At 36.9% G+C, this 23,680-nt stretch overlaps 1 protein-coding gene across 2 annotated transcripts; it reads right to left on the reverse strand.

The window, feature by feature from the left end:
* Nucleotides 1–1,950: 1,950 nt before the first annotated feature.
* Nucleotides 1,951–21,506, reverse strand: LOC127640498 (cryptochrome-2-like). Of its 2 annotated transcripts, none has more exons than XM_052123099.1 (12): nt 21,158–21,506; nt 19,601–19,709; nt 14,543–14,685; nt 10,214–10,398; nt 9,034–9,122; nt 8,722–8,862; nt 7,952–8,263; nt 7,531–7,682; nt 4,636–4,838; nt 4,193–4,276; nt 3,814–4,022; nt 1,951–3,088 (listed from the first exon to the last, which is right to left on the reverse strand). In XM_052123099.1, the coding sequence occupies exons 1-11, from the start codon at nt 21,313–21,315 to the stop codon at nt 3,820–3,822; spliced, it is 1,779 nt and encodes a 592-aa protein (XP_051979059.1). In that variant the 5' UTR covers nt 21,316–21,506; the 3' UTR covers nt 1,951–3,088; nt 3,814–3,819. The 2 variants fall into 2 exon arrangements, with proteins under 2 accessions (XP_051979059.1, XP_051979060.1); XM_052123100.1 differs by having other exon boundaries at nt 14,578–14,685; nt 21,158–21,303.
* Between the last annotated feature and the right edge of the window lie 2,174 nt (nt 21,507–23,680).

The following is a 23,680-nucleotide window of genomic DNA, read 5'->3' on the forward strand; positions in this document are numbered from 1 at the left end:
TATAATTTTCTTGATTTTACATACACTGGCGGCCAAAAGTTTGGAATAATGTACAGATTTTGCTCTTATGTAAAGAAATTGTTCCTTTTATTCACCAAAATGGCATTCAACTGATCACAATGTATAGTCAGGACATTAATAACGTGAAGAATTACTATTACAATTTGAAAAAGAAATTCAGTACTTAAACTACTTCAAAGAGCTCTCATCAAAAAATCCTCCATGTGCAGCAATGACAGCTTTGCAGATCCTTGGCATTCTAGCTGCCAGTTTGTGCAGATACTCAGGAGACATTTCACCCCACACTTCCTGTTGCACTTGCCATAGATGTGGCTGTCTTGTCGGGCACTTCTCACGCACCTTACCTTATCAGTCTAGCTGATCCCACAAAAGCTCAATGGGGTTAAGATCCGTAACACTCTTTTCCAATTATCTGTTCTCCAATGTCTGTGTTTCTTTGCCCATTCTAAACTTTTCTTTTAGATTTTCAAAAGTGGCTTTTTCTTTGCAATTCTTCCCATAAGTCCTGCACCCCTGAGTCTTCTCTTTACTGTTGTACATGAAACTGGTGTTTAGCGGGTAGAATTCAATGAAGCTGTCAGGTGAGGTTTATATTTCTCAAACTAGAGACTCTGATGTACTTCTCGTCTTGTTTAATTGTACATCTGGCCTTCCACATCTCTTTCTGTCCTTATTAGAGCCAGTATTTATCTTTTAAGACTGTCGTGTACAACTTGGTATGAAATCTTCAGTTTTTTGGCAATTTTCAAGTTCAGAAAATCTGAAAGGGAAGCTCGAAATAGTGACATTCTGGCAAATTCAACCACTCTTACAAATTAGGAAAATGTAAGACACAAGCACACTAAATTAAAGCCATTGTAATCTACCCTTTAAAATTATTTAAAATGATCCTTGGGCTCATAAAAGTTCCCTAATTGAAGAATCACCTAACACCTATATTCTTATCATCACAATCTTTTTTTAGAATGGCAGTGGGACGAATGCATATAATGCCTGCTATTGACTTCTAGGAGATGGAGGACAAAGAGAAAGAAATATCCAAACAGGGAGAGAGATAAGGAGAAGAGAAACAGAGACAGTCAAGAGTCTCTCTATGGTCATTATGCTCTATAAGAGCAGACATTAGCTGACCTGTACAAGAGCTGAGAGCTCTTCCTTCATTACTGTTGTTCCCAAAGGACATCATTCACATCAGCTCTGCATACAGCAGCTCTATTGCATTACGACAATAACAGTCTGAGATAAAGGCCAGCCCATTGCTGCATGCTGTACACTTCACTCGGCTGTTGACCCATGCAGATGCAGCATTTTGTGCCTTTAGCTTTATGTAAAGGTTCAGTGATGAGTTTTGTGTGAAACACAACAAACATACAAAAAGACCAGTTTCACTCTCTTGTTTAAAGATATCGGGAGTTTAAACTCAGAAAGATTTATTAATGAATAGTTTATGACTAGAACAGTACAAATACAAATCAAATTCAATCAACTTAATGCAAGTGGGCAGGCCTTAGCAGAAAGACAATCCCATTTTTATAGATATTTTATGGAAATATTAAGGGTTATAATACACCCTCTAGTGATAGTTAAAATGACATTTTCTGAAGAAAATGTGTGGCCCTTGGTGTAAAAGTCGCCAACACAATGCTAAAGGATGATGTAATGGCAGAGCATTGCTTAAGAGTTCTGAGTGGTTTGTAGGACATTGCTTTGTGGCTACTAGGTGGTTACACACTGACACCCCAGGTTTCTATGATATTCAAATCCAAAGATATGGCTCGGGTCCACTGATCATATATATATATATATATATATATATATATATATATATATATTACTGGATTGTTAGGGAATATAAAGATGGCACAGTATCTTCACTGTAGTGACGTCATGAGCAATCCAGTTATATATATAGATCAGTGCCAGGTCCATCCTTCAATTTAAGTTGATGAGATACAAATGTAGCACATTCCCAGCCCATATTTACGACATCAAAGTAAAACCAACTCAAAGGTGCTTCAAACAGGTTCAAGAAATTTATTTGATATATTGTAGTCTACAGCGAGACATCGTAGATGCAATATATCGCAGAAAAAAAAAACATTTCTCTGAGAGAAGAATGCAGTGAAAAGGCTTGAATAAATTACTGCCTAAAAACAGAACAGCTTAACAATCCCGGCAGCCTTTTAATGAAAATAGACTCTTTTATACAATACAAAAAAGAAAAAAGGGACAAAAAATAAATAAAGCTGTTCCACAGTGCCCGCTATTACTTTTCAAACTGTTAAATTATCGTGAATGAAACATTTAGTGGAATGTACATTTATACGTCGACTGTTAGAAAACCTGTGAACGGTAAATTAATCACTTGGTAAATAAATCAGGCTTATTGCATTAGAAACAGAGTATTGATGTTAAATTCGGCAATGAAATGTTTGCATTTGGAGCTATGTGCACAAAGCGTATCTTTATATTGAAAGATGAACCGAACTAGAAACTGAAGAAACAGTTCTTTGCTGTTCGCACAAACAAGTTGCTTGTAACTTGAAAGCAATTATAGAAACTTAAGTCTCAATTCATGTGGTAAGAATATCTAAGGCCATTTCTCCAGTATTTCCTCATCACTTACTCATTTTTAATCATAAAGTGTGCAACAAATTTGGCCAAATCTCATGAATACTTATTCAATGAAATACTCATTACCCTAAACTTTCAATTGGAAAGGACAAAATCCATTAAATAGAAGTTGGATCACAATGCAAGGAGCAAAACATCATTGAATCTTCCTTTTGATACAAATCTGTATCTTGATACAATCATGTTTGCTTGAACAGGTTAAAACTTCAAAACAAAGAACAAAAGCAGCTTTAATGAAGGATGACTGGGAAACAGAGGCCCTGGGTCTGCAACACGTCTTAGATACGTTGTTTATTTCTCTTAGCTGCCGTTCCTGTTCTGCTGCAGATGGTGGCGCCATTTCACACATTTCTTGAGCCATTTCTGTGGGATGGTTCGGGGAGGTAGGCTCCTCTGATTCCCTCCGATGTCAGACTGCCAATGCAGACTCAACCTAAAGAGAGCAGAACCATACGTCATCATCATCGTCATCAGCTAGTTCATTTTGCTCACTACTGAATAGGCCAAATAATTCACAAATGTCTTTACTAGAAAGCTCAGCTGAATAACTTCTGCAGTAGAAATATGTCAAGTTGGTTTTTGAAACAACTCCCACACACTCTCATTAGGAGGTCAAATTTTAATAAAACAAGCGTTAAAGTGTGCAAAACAAACAATGAATGAGCCAAGCAACCAAACGGTACATAACATATTTGCATTAAGAAACATGATAGGGGGCCTTGGGTAGCTCAGTGAGTAAAGATGCTGACTACCACCCCTGGATTCATGAGTTCGAATCCAGGGCATGCTGAGTGACTCCAGCCAGGTCTCCTAAGCAACCAAATTGGCCCAGTTGCTAGGGAGGGTGGAGTCACATTGGGTAACCTCCTCGTGGTCACTCTCTGCGGGGCGTGTGGCGAGTTGTGCGTGGATGCCACGGAGAATAGCGTGAAGCCTCCACACGCCCTATCTCTCCATGGTAACGCACTCAACAAGCCACATGATAAGATGCATGGATTGACGGTCTCAGATGTGGAAGCAACTGAGATTCATCCTCCGCCACCCGTATGGAGTCACTATGCTACCACGAGGAGTTAAGATTGCATTGGGAATTGGGCATTCCAAACTGGAGAGAAAAAAAAAAAAACCACATGATAACGCAGTTAACATGGCCGGTACCTGTGGTCACTGCTTGTCCTCCATCATCTGTTCGAATCCATTGGCTTGGCTGGTGTGCTTAAGTTTTGACTTCTGTTTGCTTGGGACATCAGAGGGTCGGCCCCTCTTCCTCTGGGCCAGGGGGCCGAGGGCCGTTGCTGTCAGGCTTGAGTTTGGGATAGAGGGCTCTGAGTGGGATGGGGTTGACTCTGTGGTGTTTGAGGCTTGACCTGTAGAAAACAAGAAACATGTTGAAGATGGAGAAAAGCAAAGCAGTTGTGCTGATTATATTTTTAATGCAGGGAGTGCATAGATACTTTTATTGTGGTTTCAGGGATACAAATAAATCAGAGAGAAATTAAAGCAGAAAAGTGAATACTGTTAGTTTGATGTTTCTCACCGCCAGTGCTGCTGCTTGCCTGAGAGTCATCAGACATGGGAGGCTCCGCCTCTTCCTGGATCGTAGGGACGGAGGCAAGTAAACCTGCCAAGAGAGACAAAGAGAAAGATGCTTTGAAAATGAAAGGTACTTTGAAATTTGTAGCACACAAGGACAATAACAACTGCATCACATTGCCATCCTTAAAGGAATATTCCGGGGGGGTTCTATACAAGTTAAGCTCAATGGACACCATTAGTAGCATAATGTTGAATATACCAAAAAACGAACGAATTTGTAAAATTAGCTAACTTTACACAGAAAATGATAATTGTGATAAGTGATAATAAAACTAATCACACATTTAGAAAAAAGTCATACAGGATTGGAACTACATGTGGGTGAGCAGTGCTCAAAAAGTTTACTGTGACTCAAGAAAAAAAGTGTGTGCGTGTATCACTCACTAAGGCCTCTGTAGTGGGAGAGCTGCTGGTAAACTTGCTTCATTCGTTCGATGTTGAGTCGGCTGCTCTCTGCATGGTTAATCATGGGTTTGGGATAATCCACACCCACAATGCAGTTTGCTGCCTTCTGTACGGATTCCGGAGCGTTCCATGGCTCGTAGATGTAGCGGTTGGGATAGTCTTTCAACTTTGGGATGTACCTCCTGCATGCAAGGACACACAGAAGGTCTTATAGCATAAACAAAAAATACTTATGATACAATTTAGATTTTTGAATAATGAGTGCTAAATGTATAATTGACAATACAGTTAAATTATTTTCCCAGGCAACCCATTTCATACATAGCCATGTTAGTTTCATGTCTCGCATATCACTCTATGGTCTTTTTTATAGTAAAAGTTCAAATCAGTATTTCATTGTCCAGTTATTTATTTCGCCAGTAGCCATTTAATAAGCAGGATAATGCACTGTAAATCAGTCACCAACAGGGGTTAACACATACGGGATGGGATAATGTACAGTCAGCCCGCTGTTATCGCAAAATAAACCCAGACAGGGCAATTGTAATTTAAGAACATCTGACTGCTCATTGTGTATCTTATTATAAGACTACATGCCAAATAAATAAACAAATGCATATGAAACATTGATTTGAGTTTAAATGATTTTATTCGTTTTCTTGCAGAGAACACAGTGATCTGAGAAGCAGTAAAGATGGCTTGCAGTACCCAGATGAGCGGTCTGATACGAGGATGTGCAGTTTTACTGAGAAATGTCAGACCGCTAAGATGGCGCCACTGACTAATCAGAATCAAGTATTCCAGAGAGCCTTGTAATACATTTACATCCAGTATACCTGTTGATATCTTTTTTTTAACATAATATCTACTGTATGAAATGAAGCCTCTGTGACGCTCATCATTAGACATATTTTTTTGAAAACATAATTTAACTCCGATGAAGGAAGCAAACTGTTTCTATAGAGTGTCCATTGTTAAGACATATTGTTAAAAATAACAAAGGCATTTAAAATCCCTTGTGTCCGGGAAGGTAAATGCTCTTCTGGCATTCTTCTCAGTGATGAACTATACACATACTGGAGGAACAGTGGACTAATGCAGATAGAGTAGCAGCTCTTAGAACAGTGTGCTAAAGGGCTTGTAAAAGCTGTCCATTAAGAAGGGTCTAAATGACCCCAGCATAAGAAGGGTCTAGATGAGTCACTTGAAATTGCACAATTAGACACAGCTTGTTATTTTCCAAACAAAATGTTCTTTTAGCACTAATGTTAATTTCAGGCATTCCACACCTGAACAATGTATGTTCATGACTATTACAACTGTTTGTGATTAATGGACAAGTATTTTTTAAAAAAAATCAATTTATAGAGATTCCATTCACAAAGAGCAATTTCTAGCCTACAAATTCTATTGAAGCCAAGCATAATTAGAAATAATACATTTCTAACAGAAATTCCACAACTTTGACTTCATCTATTCATTTCCATGACTTTTCTAGGCCTGGAACCTTTTTTAAATGAGGGATCATAAAAATTGCATTTTGATTTTATTTAGTACTGCCCAGAAGAAGCTATTTGACATTAACACATCCTCACATATATTCCACACGACAAAATAGTAACTGAATTTACACACATGATCCTGTTAAGAAGTTTACATTCCCTTGGTTTCTAATATGGTGTGTTGCTTTCCCGATGATCAATGACTGTTTGTGTAATAATTGTTCATGAATCCCTGCTTTGACCTGAGCAGTGAAGATGTCCAATTTTCTTAAGAAAACAAAACCCAACTACAGTAAAATTATTTGGTTTCTCAACATCTTCTGCACATTTGAGTTCTTCCCAGCAGTGGCTATATATGAGGTCCAGATTTTAACAATTGAGGGACTAATACACAACTATTACAAAAGGTGCAAACAATTATTGATGCTCAAGAAGGCAACATAAGAAGAACCAAGGGGTGCAAACTTTTGAACAGTATGATTTGTGTAAATAAGTGTACATTTTGTGTCATGTAGCTTTTGAAGGGCAGTACTACATAAAAAATATAAATCTCATATAGGCTATTTGTATACACTCTGAAAGGGGTGTGGAAACTTATAAGAACAAAAGGGATATGCAAACATCTGTACTTAACTGTATAGGCTATATAGTTTGTGAAAATGTATATATTATTTTAGATTTAGTCTTTTCACGATTCAACCACATTTTTAGCTTTTTTTAAAAGTACAAGAAATGGATCGGCTTCTTTCAGCTCTTTGCTGAAAACAAATTTTTTATTGGTGCATTTCTAATTGTGCTGACTGACAGCATGACTAACAGTACACGCCAAACGTATGACGTCATTGCCATGGTATCCAGAAGCATTTCAGCAGATTTGCAGTATGAAAGTATCGTCAAATCAATGTGCAACGCTTCGAAATTGCTTCTCTTCTCTGCAAACGATACCAAAGACAACGGCGAGAAGGAAAATGAGTACATCAAATGTAAGAAGAAAACATTATGTGAGCCTGCCAGGTGAAACCAGGACATAATTACAAATGTTTAGAGAATTGTCGGGACACACCACTTCAAAACGGGACGTCTGGTCTCCCTACTTAAATGCAACAAGAAAACAATCCCGCAATGAGAAAAAAAATCCCTCGCACAACATTTAATGCCATGACCTTGTGAATTAAAGACTTGTTGCTCCGATTTAAGAACTTTTTAAGGCCTTATTTTGCGGAAGGGCGAATTAAGACTTATAAGACCTTTTTAAGACCCACGGAAACCCTGCACAAATCTGTGAACCTCTTCAAATGTACAACACCTGATGATGATGTAACACGTGCTGTGTTATTGTGGTTTAGGTGTGTTTAAGGGCTGGTTTGTGTACCTGATGTAGTCTCCACTGGGATCTGTCCTGCGGCCGAAACCTACAGGACAGTAACAGTGGAAGAATTGCTGGAAGAACGCACTACAGGACAGCCACATCCAGCTGCCTGCATTCACGCTCCAATCCGCATCCAACAACAGCTCCTCAAATACCTAAGAGAGAGAGAGAAAATGAGCGAGAGACAGACAGAGAGAGACACAAAGAGACGGAGAAGGAATGAAAGAAAAGATCAGAAGGAAAATTGAGAAAAAGGAACAAGATGACAGAAAAGGAGGAAGGAAACAGAGGAAAGAATGAAGAAAGTAAATCAGAGGAAAGGAAGGAAAACAGGAAGGAAAAGGAAAAAGCACAAGAGAGTTAGAGAGAGAAAGCAAATTGTGAATTCAGCATGCAAAACACTGTTTTATTATTACTCATTTACTTTCATTCCGCTTTCCCAGCTGATCCACAGGTCTCCCCGGGTTAGGAAACAGGCCACGGCGTGCCGGGCCAGGTGGTGAATCCAGCCCTCCTGTCTAAGCTGGGTCATGATGGCATCAATCCAAGGGAACCCTGTCCGACCCTCAGCCCACTTCGCCAGCGCCTCGGGGTTATGATCCCATGGGATCTGCACGCAAATGGGGTTTCCTTCCATACGGTCAAAGTTAGGGTTGGTGGTGGCTGCGGTGTAGAAAAACTCCCGCCATAACAGTTGGCCGAAAAGCGAGAGGGGAGGACTGGAGTGTCTTCGCAGCTGGAGGAGAGCAAGAGATCATGACAAATGACATTCACATTTTCAAAACACGTCAATGCAAGTAAAGCAATCAAATTTTGAGAACAGTGGTGAAACATATTCAATAACTATACCTGTATATATTGTGGCGTCCCCCAAGGCTAGATACTAGGTCCTCAACTTTTTTGTTTTACTTATATATGCTTCCATTAGGCTAGTATAGTTAATAGATGTAACATCCCCTTTAAACAGTGTATATATTTTTGGCAGACACTTTTATCCAAGTGTGCTCAAAGAATACATATTTGATGACTTTGAGTGGTCTTTAAGGATCGAACACACACCCTTTAAATTCACTAGCTCCTCTCTACCAATTGAGCTACAGGAACCCTTATAGATTTTTGAGGCATTTTTTGTGTTCATTAACACAAAATCCACTGACACCAGTCCTCAAACAGTGCCCTTAAAATAACACTCACCTTCATATAAAGTTCCCGCAGATTGTAGTAAAACACGCGACATGACAGACAGCCGAATCGTAGGTAAGGACTGAGTCCGGTTGGGCTGGCAAACAGGGACTGAGCAGTTATTTTAGGCCTCTCGTAATTTGCTACCCAGGCCTGCATACAAACGAAACAAGTTAACTAAAAGTAAAACGTTCAAAGAAGAGAAAACTCTTGAATTGAGTAAAAACAAAAAACATTATTATATATAATAATTAGTCAATCACTCAAATGCATTCCTCTTTTATAAAACCTCAATATAGTGCATGAAGCAGCTGTATGTCTCACCTTCCTGTCCAGGTGTTTATTGAGTCTATCCAGGGCTTCTGTCTCACCACCCTTCCATACACAAGTGCGGTCACCCCGAGTAATAAAACCTGATGGATAACAGATAAAAAAAAACATCTGTTTATCCCACTGGATTATTTTGAAATCTCCCATTGATTAATTTTTTCACTAAGTTACTGTCAAACATTTATTTCTTTTGGGGAGATGAGTTGTAATTATTACATTAGCTTTCAAATGCATACAAATAGCCATAAGACATTAATTGCAAACAACTAAAGAGGTATTATAATTATACATTAAAATATAATACAGTGGTTCTCAATTGGTTTAACTACAGGACCCAGATTTTACACTGTACATCAAGTGGTGACCAAACACAACAAAAAAAAATTATATTGTACAAAAGTTAAACTATTTTTTTTTTTTATAATTATAAATTAGGGCTGTCAGTCGATTACAAAATTTAATCAAACAAATGACATGATGTGCCGATTAAATTATCAAATTAATCCAACATTAATATATACTGCGATAGGCCCCCAAATAATGCAAATTAAAAACAATATATAAAAATATATATATTTAAATAATATTTCATGTAAAAAATGCATACCATTATACACATATATTGAGGCATTAGACAAGCAAAGAATTTAGACAATAAAAAAAAGTCTCTTTATAAGTTTGCTTTTTAATTCCAAAATCCTTGAACATAACACTATTACTGCTCTACATCCCAAAAGTGCTCGATGTGTTGAAGGTAGCATTGTCTGTTCAGCTGGAGTGCTGACTGCCCCCTACTGTATCAAGGTGGTATATCAAGATTGAATTGCTTCGATAGTAAGAACATTCCTAATTACATTATTTACATACAGGTCAGAGGCATAATGAACTACATTACATTTTTAAACATGTTTTCTTCCCCCCCATATAATTAATCACACTAAATTAATGTGGTAAATAACTACACATGTTTTGCACAGCCTCAAGCATTTTTTTCCTGCTGTTGTTGCAAATGCAATTGGTTATGCAAATCTTATATATATATATATATATATATATATATATATATATATATATATATATATATATATATATATATATATATATATATATATATATATATATATATATATATATATATATATATATATATATATATAGATGAATCAGTTCCTACCCAGCTCCTCTAGTGAAGGCACTCCATAGCGCTCATCATGATTTTCTGAGATCTGCGTCCGACACCTGGCCATCTGCTCTGGAGTTATGGTTGGCAGAGGTTTCCTGGGCAATTCCAGTCGGTTCACAATGGCTTGAAATCTCTTGAAGGTGAGGGGGGGACTGTGGTTGTTCATTTCAATGATCCTGAGGGAAAAGCAAAAGCATATCTTAGTTTCTACTGTCTTACAACTTTAAAAAATTTCCTCTAGGGATGAATATGAATTAAAGCTTCTTAAAGGAAACAATAAAGGGAAAATGTCTTCCAACCAGTTTTATTAATCCTGTTGACTTGAGTGTGTTTCAGTGTTCTTGCTTTTATTATGTGATAAAATACACTGCAAGTGATTAAAAAAATAGCACGGCTATGGACACAGATCCCACACTTTTTGACTAATGAATTTTCAGATAATTTTGGATTACTGGAAAAGGGCTTTTATAGTGTTTTATCAGGGTTCCCACTCTTTTCAAGGCACAATTTTCCAGGACATTTTATGTGCCCAACAAGTAAAATATTTAAGCAAAAAAACACATGTGCTCATTTAACTCAAGCTTTTATTTTGCCATTTCATGTGTTTTTGACAGGAGCTTCTCACCTCCAGATAAGCAGTTCACTTCATGGCCCAGTGTGATTATGAATCTCTGTAAAGCTGTGATTTAATTAAATAAATACATAAGCCTGTATGTGCTGCACACTTCAGAGTGCTCTGACCTCTGTCATCTCCTACACACAAGAGCGTGTGTGATGATAATGATGAGGTGATTTCTATTTCTATAGTGATTTTCTATTATATATATATATATATATATATATATATATATATATATATATAAAATTATGTATAATTTTTAAATATTGCCTTAGTCTTTCTTTACTGTTACCAGATGGCCCAGACACAAAGACTACAAGAGTGCAAATTGAACAAAATCCCAGATGCAGTTTATTGTGCTACTCCAATCCCAATCAACAATTACCAACCTGAGACCTGAGCTCCTGAGATCAAACCCTCAGTTCTTTTCAGGTGATTCATGAAAAAGATCCGGTTCAAAAGAGTCATTTGTTCACGGCTCTATCGCACTGGGTATGTTGTTGCGTGCAGTGCAGCGATCTAGTCAGAAACAGAACGGGTGAAAAGCGGCGCAAGACATACTGGTTGTGTGTGTTCTAAAAATATATTCAATAACTCACAAGACGATATCTGACGAAACCGCATATGAACGCACACAACCAGATTGTCACCAGTGGCGACTAGATTTTAAAGTATTATCGCAATCAATTCTTTTTGGTTGCAAGTGCGACCATTTTAGTTGCAGTCTGGAGCCCTGCAGTGTATGAGCGCCCGGCTTAACACATTCATTTTGAAGCACGCATCACTTGCAGATTATATATTTAATTAAATTACATACTTTTGCTGTTTAATTATCACACTAGGACATAGCAATTTTAAATACATTTTTCATCCAAATATGTCATATTCCATGACTTCCTGCGTTTTATAGCTAATGTAATTTTTATGAATAGATTCCGTGATTCTGTCCATGTTTTCCTCATACTACATGTGGTAACCGTAGTAGAAGCAGACTCCGATTGTTGAATTATTGAAAATGAATTAACATACCGAAGTATTACGGCCGAATCACCATGCTACCAACCCAGGGAGTGAAAAATATTTTCCAGGACAAATAATTATTTTCCAAGACATTTAGGAATTATTCAAATTTTCCATGACTGGAAAACTGCATTGCAAAATTCTAGGTTTTCCAGGATGCGTGGGAAACCGGTTTATAGACATTTAATTCAAAAAGATCAATTTCTAACCAATTAGGTATTTGAGAGCTGACAGAAAAGTATCAACTTGAATATAAATTTACTATGTAAAATGTCCATGACTTTTCTAAGCAAAGAAATCACAATTCAAAAATTCCTCTGAATATCCAGGCTTTTTATGACCTTAAGAACCCTATATATAGGGAATCAAGTATTCCAGAGAGCTATGTAATGACAACAAAGTCATGCATGATTGCAAGAAATATCACTTAAGGAACATTACGCACCAATCTGCTTCAAATATCATGAGGTGGCGCAACAAAAAGCCAAAAGAATTGGAAACAAGTTCACTAAAGTCATTCTCAATTTACTGGGACAGTTCGTCTGGCAGCATGTCCAGAGAGAACACAATTCCCTACATTCTAAAAATGCCCCAAATCCAAGCACACGTCTCGCTTGGCAGCACTGATACACTCTGGGAGAGGAGCTAATAGTCTCAATGTCTCTTCTAAGACTGAAATAACAGTCTTCACACATTAATAGCCTTTCCCTTATTTATAGTCCTGATCTTATACAACTCTGTCTATATATGTCTGGGGTTGAGTCCCTGCTATTGGCCTGTTATCTCTGCACGGTGCAGAATCGGGGGCACCCGTGTGCTTGTTAGGAAAAGCCCAGTGCTTAGCTCGCACATGTTTGCAGTGGTGACTTGTATGCTGAGCTATTTCACCCTCCCACTCACAGCACATGTTTTAGAGTGTGACCGCCAGCACCGCAGTTCTACCAACAGATGGCAGAAGCAAGTCGCATTATTTCTGATTATGTCTCTTATCTACTGCATGTCCATTCTTTCGAGACATTCCCACTGTAAAGGATGTTACATGTTAATAGAAGAAAAAGTTTGGAACCACAGTGGGAACAGAGACGAGAGTAAGGATTTGAGGAAAATAACGAAAGATTCCAGTAATTCATGGAATAATTCATGGGATATTGTTTATTAACTTGGGTGACCCGAAAGCATGAACAAAGTATCAGCTGTCTTTCGTACATTTCAAGAAAATTATATGACCTCTAGCCACAAAAATGATTGTGATGCCAGTCACAATATTTTAAAGATGGACAAAATTAGAACATGTTGGAAAATTTTCAATACAGTCCATCCAGGTGACAGATAATAATTGTAGTGCAACCTCAGTGAAGAAGAGTGCTGGATATTTATTACACGCAAACACACACTTGCGATTTCACAGGCGCATGCATGCAAGCTCATACTCTTCCCGCACAATGAGGAGTAGAGTCTGGGCATATTACCAGCATCAATCCCATTTATATAACCTACGCAAAGGGCACTTGTTTTACATTACACATCAGGAATAGTGGAATCTGTGTGTTGATCTGTGCGGAGAGTCATCCTCTCTCCTATTGGTTAATATTCTCGGGGCAGCTTGAGAGACAAAATAGCAAATAAACAGTGTGACTAGCCACTCTACAGTACAGTTCATCATAATGTCACATTATGTTAAAAGCACTGGCCCGGTTTACAGTGGAATCTAGTCAATGGTTGTTCCTCAATGTGCATTTTTATGCACTCCAGCATTCTTGTGGACCCATTCAACGTTGTTCACAAAACGCAAGATGATGAAGAATGCAACAGCTAATGCTTACACTATTTTTTCCCATGACTATACTAAACACTGTTTGGTTAACACTGTAATTTACTGCCAAACTTCCCATGTGCTCATTTGCCATTTTAGCAACATTTGCTTTTCATCACAAGAAAACCTTGCGTTAACAGCCTTTTTCACAAGTAAAAATGTTAATGGATGCTACAAATGATATTTTTATTACACAATATAACTTAGGTAAAAGTCGACTGGGTTATGTACAACGTGCAGTACTATAATTAATTTAAGAACAATATAACTCAGTGAGAGGTTTCAATGAGAACTTTCCTGGGCTGCATTTCCCAAAAGCATCGTAAGCCTAAGTAGATCATAGAAACAATTAGTGCCAATGGTCTCTATGATCAACTTAAGCATACGATACTTTTGGGAAACACAGCCCTGGTTGGTTTATTTAAATGGTTTATTGAAGAACATTTTTTAATTAAATAAAAATACATCGCAATTATTTTATTAGCCTTTTATTTGCCCATTAATTTTCATAGAGTGCATCAGTAGACTCATTTCACTATCCTTCAAGGCTGTATAATTAATCAAAATAACATAAAAATGGAGATATCATAAGGTTTGTGATTATTTAACTGCCAAAGGCTGCGATTAAAGCCAGATAAACATGGTCTGTGTGTGCGCTTCAGAATGAACTAGGGATGGGCGATACCAATATTATTTTTTTTCGATCCGATACCAAATACATTTAGGCCAATACAAAAAGCTCCTGATGAAGGTGAAATAAACACCATATAAACACGATATATCAAATATCGTAAATATTCAGAAAAATATTGATATCATTTCTGAAGCCATATCACCCAGCCCTAATAAGGTGTGTGCCGTCACCCACCTGTCTGGATTGTACAGCGTGTGAGTGTTTCGTACCACGGTTTCCACACCGTACTCCTGTGCCATTTTAATGATGGCGGCGTCTCTTTCTTTCCCATAAGGCTCCGAGTCGTATTCAAACGTGAGACGTGTGACATTCCACTCCTGAAAGAGACAAAGAGATCAGATACCCACAGTAGTCATTTCTGCACAACCAGTATCAAAATCCCCAAATCTTCCATTGGTCAGACAACCGGATAGTTCTGCAATGTTTTGTTACGGCAGATTTGCTCACAGTTCAGGCATCGCTGTCTTGTGTAAGCAAGTTTTACTTGATATTTACCAATTACATATTTTAGAGCTCAGCATAAATAGAAATGTCCATTACTTTTACAGGCCTGGAAAGCATTTTAACATGGAAAACTAAATTGACGTATTTCACATTTACACATGGTCAAATTAGCTACAACAGGTGTAGCAAATCATGGTGGGCAACTCAAAATGTGGTTTTACCCCTTATTGTTCCCATCCATGTAAAATACAGTGATATAAAAAAATCAGTTGCATTAAATTGAGGTCAAAGCTCTTGAAAGCCAAAGTAGTAGGGAGTATGTCAGATGATTGGATCAGAACAAATTTGCATTTCAACACCAAATAAACTTATGAAAAGATGAGCCATTACTAGTAATTTCCAAATCCTTTTTTTATGTACTGTACAAATTATACTTATACAAGGTCACTTTGAATGGCTGATGTGATGGTGCCCTTGCCCCCTGCGCTGATAACGAGCATCCTTGCATAAACTGCATAATTTGACCTGCCAAAGGGACCATCCAACCCACTTGCAAATGTATGACTGAGACTTTGCATTCTTAAGAAAGGGGACCTTTCATTACACAAAACATTCAAATCCTGGTTGCAAATCAATCAGCACCGGAATCAGATGCTTAGCTGAATTTACTGGAGCCAACTGAGGAATGGGTTAAAGGTTTGTGCGTTTAAAGGATGAATATAAGAAATTCTAACCAGAAATATTGATTTTGCAAGTGTGTTAAGATATTTCACCAACTTAATTCAAAGTCTTTCACCTAGATTTTACATTAAATACGATTGAATGTAGTTTTCATGTCCGTAGAATAAATTGTGCATGCTGAAGTTTTAGGGTTAGGAGAAAAGGTGCACACAGTAATTTTCCTCATTTAAAAAGTTTTCCTTTAAAGAAATTACTTATTTTGAAACATGTATATAAAATCACAATCACTCACATGAGATGAAGACTCCAGTCATATCAGTTACCTTATAAAAGCCATTTTATTTGACATGGAGTGGGTCCCCTCATGGTGGCTGCCATATTAGAATCACATTACTTCTCGCTTAATATTGGGTGGCCCGGATGCTCAAACAAACATATTTATATATATATTTTAATAGCGTGTACCACAGAGACATAGTGCAGGGGTCTACGCTAACATTTTTATTTATGAGTACTCATGCCCCAAAATGAACATTTTTAAGGGGCACAGCCAGATAATTTTTTTTTAAAGACGTCTAACTTTTAATGTGTTACAATACAACTGACATATGATTAAGCAGCTATCAATAATTACTAGAGAATTCAGATGCAAAATATATAGCTACATGATAGATAACAAAAGACAGTAGACATCGTCTTTGATGAAGCTTTTTCACAATCATTTTTTAAGTTAATCTTACAGGCAACACCAAACAACATCAGTCCTGACTGATCACCTTATTATCTGAAAAACAAAAAAATATTAATAACACTTTATACTGTACTCATAAGCCATTAAACATAATATAATTCTTAACAAGTTTTAAGTTCATGAACATTCATATGAAAATATACTAATCAAAGTTTCATGATATTAACAATGATTTGATTGCATTTTAGGTTTTAAATAATCATCTGTTAAACAATATATAGTGCAATGATGGTTGACAATGATATTCATTAAAGTTATAAAGTATTATCAATACATTTTCTATGATGTGCACAAAAATGAAATTGCATTCTTTATTGAAGATGTCTGTTTTTGCATTTGTATATGACGTTTTGGAATTGTCTTGCTTGTAATTTTTGCCCATTTCACAGATTTCATGTTGCATGTAACACCTTAACCACCATTCTTACCAGCTTATCCAATGTGCGCATGCCTCTTCATGGTTTGAGGTCAAAAACAGAGAATAGCCAATAGCCAATTCCCAATGCACTCTAAGTCCTCGTGGTGGCATAGTGACTCACCTCAATCTGGGTGGCGGAGGACAAACCTCAGTTGCCCCAGTGTCTGACAGTCAATCTGTGCATCTTTTTGCGTGGCTTGTTGAGTTCGTTACCGTGAAGACCTAGCACGTGTACAGGCTTCACGCTTTTCCCCGAACCATCCACGCACAACTCACCACGGCAATTTTTTTAAATAAGACGATTTTTGGGAGTAATCCTCAATGAATTGGTGTGCATGTAAACGAGTCAATATCTCAGGCATGCGAGAGCGAGAAAACAGCAACATTTACTAGTAAGCAACTAGTACTTTTATTTGTTTTTGTTTATTAGGCGAGATACATTTTTTATGTTGTTTTTATTCTGATGGTACTGTATTAGCTAATAAGATCAGATGTCCCTCGCACCAGTGTGCCGCACACTTTATGCATGCACTGTATAGCCCTGCAGAGTGTTTAAGAGAGTTAAGGAAATCAACCTACAAAGGGCTTACTTAGCTTATAAAACTGGGAGAAAGTATTTTAATATTGAAACAGTTTCACACTTCAGCTTTAATAGTTAGGCTACATATCTGAAAATAATTTATGAAATGACAATTTAATATTCCAACTTTTGCACTAAACAAAAGCCCCAACAAACAGCAAAACAAACTTCAAAAGAAACATTCAGTTCCACAGTGATGCTTTGCTATTGTAAACTAACGATAAAAGTTCTCAAATCAGAACTTTATATATAACCAAGCAGAAATCTTAAGGACAAGGAAGCATGTTGTACAAGCATGGTTCTCTAGAGGCAGTGCCGACATAGGTAAAGTGGGTAAGGCAAGGTTCACCAGCCTCCATGCAAACCATGTTTGTCTTTTTATAGAACACACACAAAAACAGTTGACAATAACTGAGAGAGTGGCAAACAACTTAGGCTGGGATTTAAACCCCACCATGCCACAGTCACCTTGGATCCTTCCATTATGCCCCATGTCATGTAGGCAATTTTGATAAATCCATCATCTGGAGAACATTTATCACACTGATCCTGTGGTGGGTCAGCGCTCAGTCACCACACCCACTTCTTCATAACAGAACACTGGAATTGTAGATGTATCTACAATCAGCTTGTTAAAGCAGGACAGATCAAGTTTACAGATCAGGGTTTTCATTTGTTCTCAACACATTGCAACTAGGAATGTCAAAAGTACCGGCACTTCGGTACCAAGTCTATACTAACATTTTAAAATAAGTACCAAGCACAGACTCAATTCGATACCCGCACGCTGTCTTTAGTACTGAATAAAAGTTTGGTAAACAAAAATGCTATGATATTTTCAAAAGTAATTGTTCTGTTTTCATTTGAACAAAGTTTCAGGAATTAATTTGTTTAGACAAAATTGTTATGATGAAATCATTCTAAACATGGAATTCTGAAATATCAGTAAAATAAAACGGATACAAGATTTGGGGAAAAATAAAACCTTAAAACACTAAAGCAATGCGTCCTTAATTGTGAAACACTTGAAGGACACATGCATTGTATAAACGTTGTGTATGTACAAAATTGATTTTGAAATGTACGCATACTTCTACTGGCGTGCGCGAATTGGTACTCCAGCTGGACAAATAATGAACTGAACAGACTGATTATAAACTTTGATTTTCATATAATTCACATATAGATTAAAAAAAACTATGTAGTTAAGCACTTGAAACAGAAGTAATCATTATCATTCCAATAGTAGGCTATATTATTTGTATGTAACTAATTAAAACGGCATTCAAATATTGGGAAATATTGGTTTGGGGTGTGCTGCGTTTGGAGAAATTTCCTGTGTCATCATAGAGAATGAACTTTAAAAATTACAGCGAAGATTTCTTAGTTTGAGATTCTGCTCTATTACAGTCATGTACTGAGATAAGAACAGCATTTGGATAAAGATGATCTGTAATGCGAGGCGCACTTGACTCTGACGTGAAATGGCTCAGTAAAACGGACAGTGGCTATAAGACTGCTGACCACATTAAGTAGTCGAACAGATCATTGGAGAGACATGTGTCATCACAAACAGTATCGTACAGCTGCAAACATGTGCAGCAATGCACAAAAAATGTGCATCAAATGTGCTGCCAGCTCCACTTCATCCTCATCGCAATGAAACCCCCATTCTAGTCTAATAAAAACATTATGAAAAGTTAATTTGCCGTTCAGCTATCCTAGTAGTCCGATGATATAAGACAATGCTGCACAAAGAATTTTCATAATTTTCATTTTGATTCCAGTAATAAATATTTAACTTCTCAATAAAAAACACACTTAAAACGATTTAAAAAGTTTTCTGAGAAGCAAAATTTCTTAGGTTAGATTTATGACTGCAAAGATAAAAACATTTTACCAAGGGATATTCAAGATATATTCTTTGAAAACAAATTAATATCTTAATAAATAATGTTTCTCCATGGTGCAGCATCTAACCTTTGGGCACATGTGACATTTGCAGTCTTATCTCTTACAATACAGTTTCTCGTAATGTTAAACGCAGAAATCACATGTCTGGAGAGTGAAATGCATATGATAATTGTATGCAGATGAGGATATGCATGGTAAAAACAGGAGTTGTACACTCTATATATGGATATTTTGAGGAGGAGACGGGGTGGGGAATGTACCACATGCATGTAAGCACAATCTTCTGCTAGCTGGGATTTATTAAGGGAACTATTTGCAGGTTCTGGTGTATATTAAACTCTGGTGTATCTGGTGTTTCTATAAATCTGAATTTTTTTTTGTGTATACCCAAAATCTGACTTTTGGACAAAATGAGACAAGACAAATGTCTGGAGTTGAACTGACCTTGAATAGCCTGGGAAAGACATCCGTTGGCTGTCCCCGCACCACAAACAGTCTTGAATTCAGTTTCCTCAAACTTGTATCTAAATCCTCTAAAGACTCCAGTAAAAACCTGTCAGGAAGAAAGTTTACTTTTATTCGTATTTGGTGAATTAAAATATGATATACTCAAATTATTTGAACAAAATATATCTCACTCTACATAAAAACTTATTGACCTTACATTCTTGCACATAACAGACCTTGCAAGAAGTTTCAGAAGTTATTTCTAAAAGTTAACAGAAGTTATCTCTTAGAGAGCGACGGCTATTTTTATATAACACCTAGCGCCCTGTTTTGTCTGTCAACATTTGGGGCAAATTAAAATGATTTATTTTAAGAACAAAAGCCTATGATATCGTAAATATTGCAATTAGCAGTAAATCATGCACTAATGAGCAGTGGTTGTTAATAATTTCAACAGGTTTCAAGCACATTGATTCATGCACAATTAAATAAAAAATATAACCTCTTTGTGGTAACACCATTTATGAGGCCTCATATTTAAATGTATCATTTACTTAAATTAATTGTATTTAATTCAAATTCATTATTCATACTTTAACTTTTATATTGTATTCGCTCTGCATGAATCAAACTCACAATAGTTGTTATTGTTATACAAGCAGATATGGATGCTCATATACTCATGAATGAATTCAAAGATTTGACAGGGGACCTGGTTTAACTGCATTCATCTTTTTTGACAATGTTACAAAGCAGTAGTAAATGTTATGAAACGTTTTTATTTATTTTTTCCAGATTTTTATAAAAAACAATACATCTCGGTATGTCCGATCAGACAATAACACTCGCTGTAATCGATCCATCACGTGACGTTCGCTATTAAACTAGCAAACTGTGCGCCAGCTCGATTGTACGAGCTCAAACACACACACGCGTTTAACCAATGACGCAATCATTAAATTAGTAATTTTAGGTCTTATATAAAACACAAGAGAGCAAGAAGGCGTGAGCACAACGCCAGGCTGCGGTTAGCTTGAACCTTAATTGGTCTCAGCATAGTGACTGCACCACCAAAATTATACATCAGTTCATGCATTGATGATCAATATTTATCCCATATTGTTATAAATATCAATAAACTCAGCTGGATTGTTTTTAACTGTTACAAACTGAGCTGAAGTGTCCAACTGACTTAAAAAGTTTGTTCACGCACTATGAACAGCAATTGGGCCTTTTACGACGCTGAATAATTCCGTATGACAATTCACGTTATATAAGATTTCTGTGAAGCATAAATAACATTAAATCAAGCAATTTATCTCGTGTGTTTACATTATGTATTTTGTACGCAATTTCTTTTTCAATGACAGACAACCAGCTAGCACGTACGGTGGGATGGCGCACGCACGCGACTGCCAAAACATCCCGGCGTCTGAGTGCACACGAGCTGCGCAGTTACCCGCCTCCATTTTTACCAAATGCAATTGTACTACAACCAGCCCGTTAATGACTGTATCTATGGTTATTCATCACAAATCAGGCCCCTAAACTAACCTCCATCTGTTGATTCCCACATTGGCGGAACCTGCGAACCACGGGTCCAAAATATAAACACAGTGTACAGTATCCGCGCCATTTAGAGCTTCCTGCAAAGCTGGATTATCATGAAGCCGCAGTCCTTTGCGAAACCAATGCACGGAATTCACCACCATAATTACGATTTAGTCCATCCTAAAGGTCCAATAGAATTCAACGGTAGTCCTGACGATAAATAATTTCCGATTTCAGTCGTTCCCTAGTCACACACACACACTCTCTCCCTGTCTCTCTCTCTCGTCTGAGATTAGGAGCAGCCACAGCAAACGCAATAATTTCCCGCGTCCATTGGGCAGAAGCACGACACGTGTACGGATTATCAGAATGAGTGACTTGGGCTCGCGAGCGACTATTGGTTCGCCTCCACGTTGGAGATCCAGCCCCGTCACGTTTCTTGGGTGTGTTGTTCATGGGAAACAATCGTCAGGTTATGTATGACATCAGTTCACGCAACTGCTGAAAAACCTGAACGTGACCGGAGAGATATTTTGGACTGTTACACACGGCAAGTGGTTAGATTAGATGTACGGAGAATGGGAAATAGTTCACAAAAATAAATAAATGAATAAAATAAAAATTACTAGTAATCACCACGATTCCAGTGGTTAATCTATATATTCAGAGGCGGCATTGTAGGGGTGAGAAACAGGTCAAAACTATAAATCTCCACTTTCACTTTCACATTCTCAGAATAAAATTCTCACAAAATACAGAATAAATGTGGTATGAATAAAAAAGTGAAAGAACAAAGTTGGAAACTTTGAGAGAAAATTGGGATGTCTGAAAAAAATGTTTATTTTTGATGTGATATTATATTTTAAAGATGATATTTTGGGTCATAAAGAACAGAGTGCAGTTAATTATATTTTTGTAAATTCTAAATAAACAAGAAATAACAGGCTCTTTTTTGACCAAATTTCTCACATGTCTAAAGGACTTAAAAAATTTACTATTTACATTAAATGTAAGATTATTTTCTCTGGCAATGTTAATTTTTTCACAGCCCAGTCCGCCCCTGATTGGCCCCAAAGTGCTTTGGCCCACCGGGAAAATACCCGGTATGCCAGATTACCAATCCAGCCCTGAACATTAGGCTATTAAATTAATTCCTTTCTAAATGCTATAGCCACTCGTTGCAAAAAATAAAGAAATACAATTTTAGTTTAGTTGCAAAATACATTCATAGACACAATTTACCCTATTTATTTATATAATTCGTTTAAGCATATAGACCAACACCCAATCCTCACATCAAAAGGTTTTAATATAATGAAAAATATTAATTCAGGCAACTGTGTATAAAATTGGGACTGGTTGTGTATACTATAATGTTTTAAGGGTTTTAAGCATTTATTAAAATACTTTTCTGATATTATATATAACGTATACTATTTATAGGTCTATAATATATTATACTATTATATTATTATGAATTATTATACTATTATATTATTATGAATAATTTCACATTATTATGTTCTGAGTAATCTTTTTGTTCTGTACATATGTGTGCACACTTTTTATGTTCATTTAGAATTAACAGCATGGGGTCTGTGCGTTCGGGTTGTAACGTGTTGCTTTACCTTGTTTGATTAATTGCCACTGTATGCACGTTTTAGAACTCTAAGATGATGATTATAATAATAGTAGTAATTGTACTCGGCTAATGCGTAATGATTGCTGTCTCACAGGCCCCCTGGCACAGTTAAGAACTAATGTGCAACCTTAACCCTGATTCGTACGTCATAGGGAACGGCGTCCTCCAATCCGGGCCAGTAGAGGGCGCTCTCAGATTTAGCAAAAAAATAAACCTATATTTCTCAAGTTTATTATTTAACCATGGGCGAATGTCAAACGGCATTTTTGCGTCCTTGAAAGACACTGCGGGGAGGAGACGCCACTCGAAGAGTCGTCGCAAAATAAAGTGAGAAAATAAATATTTTCACATGGGTACGGTACATATAGGCTATACATGCCATTTTCCCTTTAGAGTACCCACACAAAGGCCATTTGAATTGATTAGAACCTATTGAGTTATCATTTCAATATTTAAAATTCAGTCACATTAATAAACACCGTGTTTTGTTTTGTACAATAATATCCAGATTTTTTAAGTGATTGTTTAAACAGTGCCCTACTGGTTTCACCCCAGATTCTTGTCTTGCCACAATTTATTAAAGGAATAGATGATTTAAAGGAAAATTCTCTCATCTTTTACTTACCCTCATGCCATCTCAGATGTGTATGACTTTCTTTCTTTTGCAGAACACTACTGAAGATGTTTAGAAGAATATCTCCGCTCTGTAGGTCCATAAAAAGCAAGTGAATGGTAGTCAGAACTTTGAAGCTCTAAAAAGCACATAAAGGCAGTGAAAAAGTAATTCATACGACCCCAGTGGTTTAATCCATGTCTTCTGAAGTGACCCAAGCGGGTTTAGTGAGAACAGAAGAAAATGCAGATCAAATTCCCTTTTCACTATA

This window comes from Xyrauchen texanus, chromosome 49 (genome assembly GCF_025860055.1).
Source record: "Xyrauchen texanus isolate HMW12.3.18 chromosome 49, RBS_HiC_50CHRs, whole genome shotgun sequence".
Classification (NCBI taxonomy): Eukaryota; Metazoa; Chordata; class Actinopteri; order Cypriniformes; family Catostomidae; genus Xyrauchen; species Xyrauchen texanus.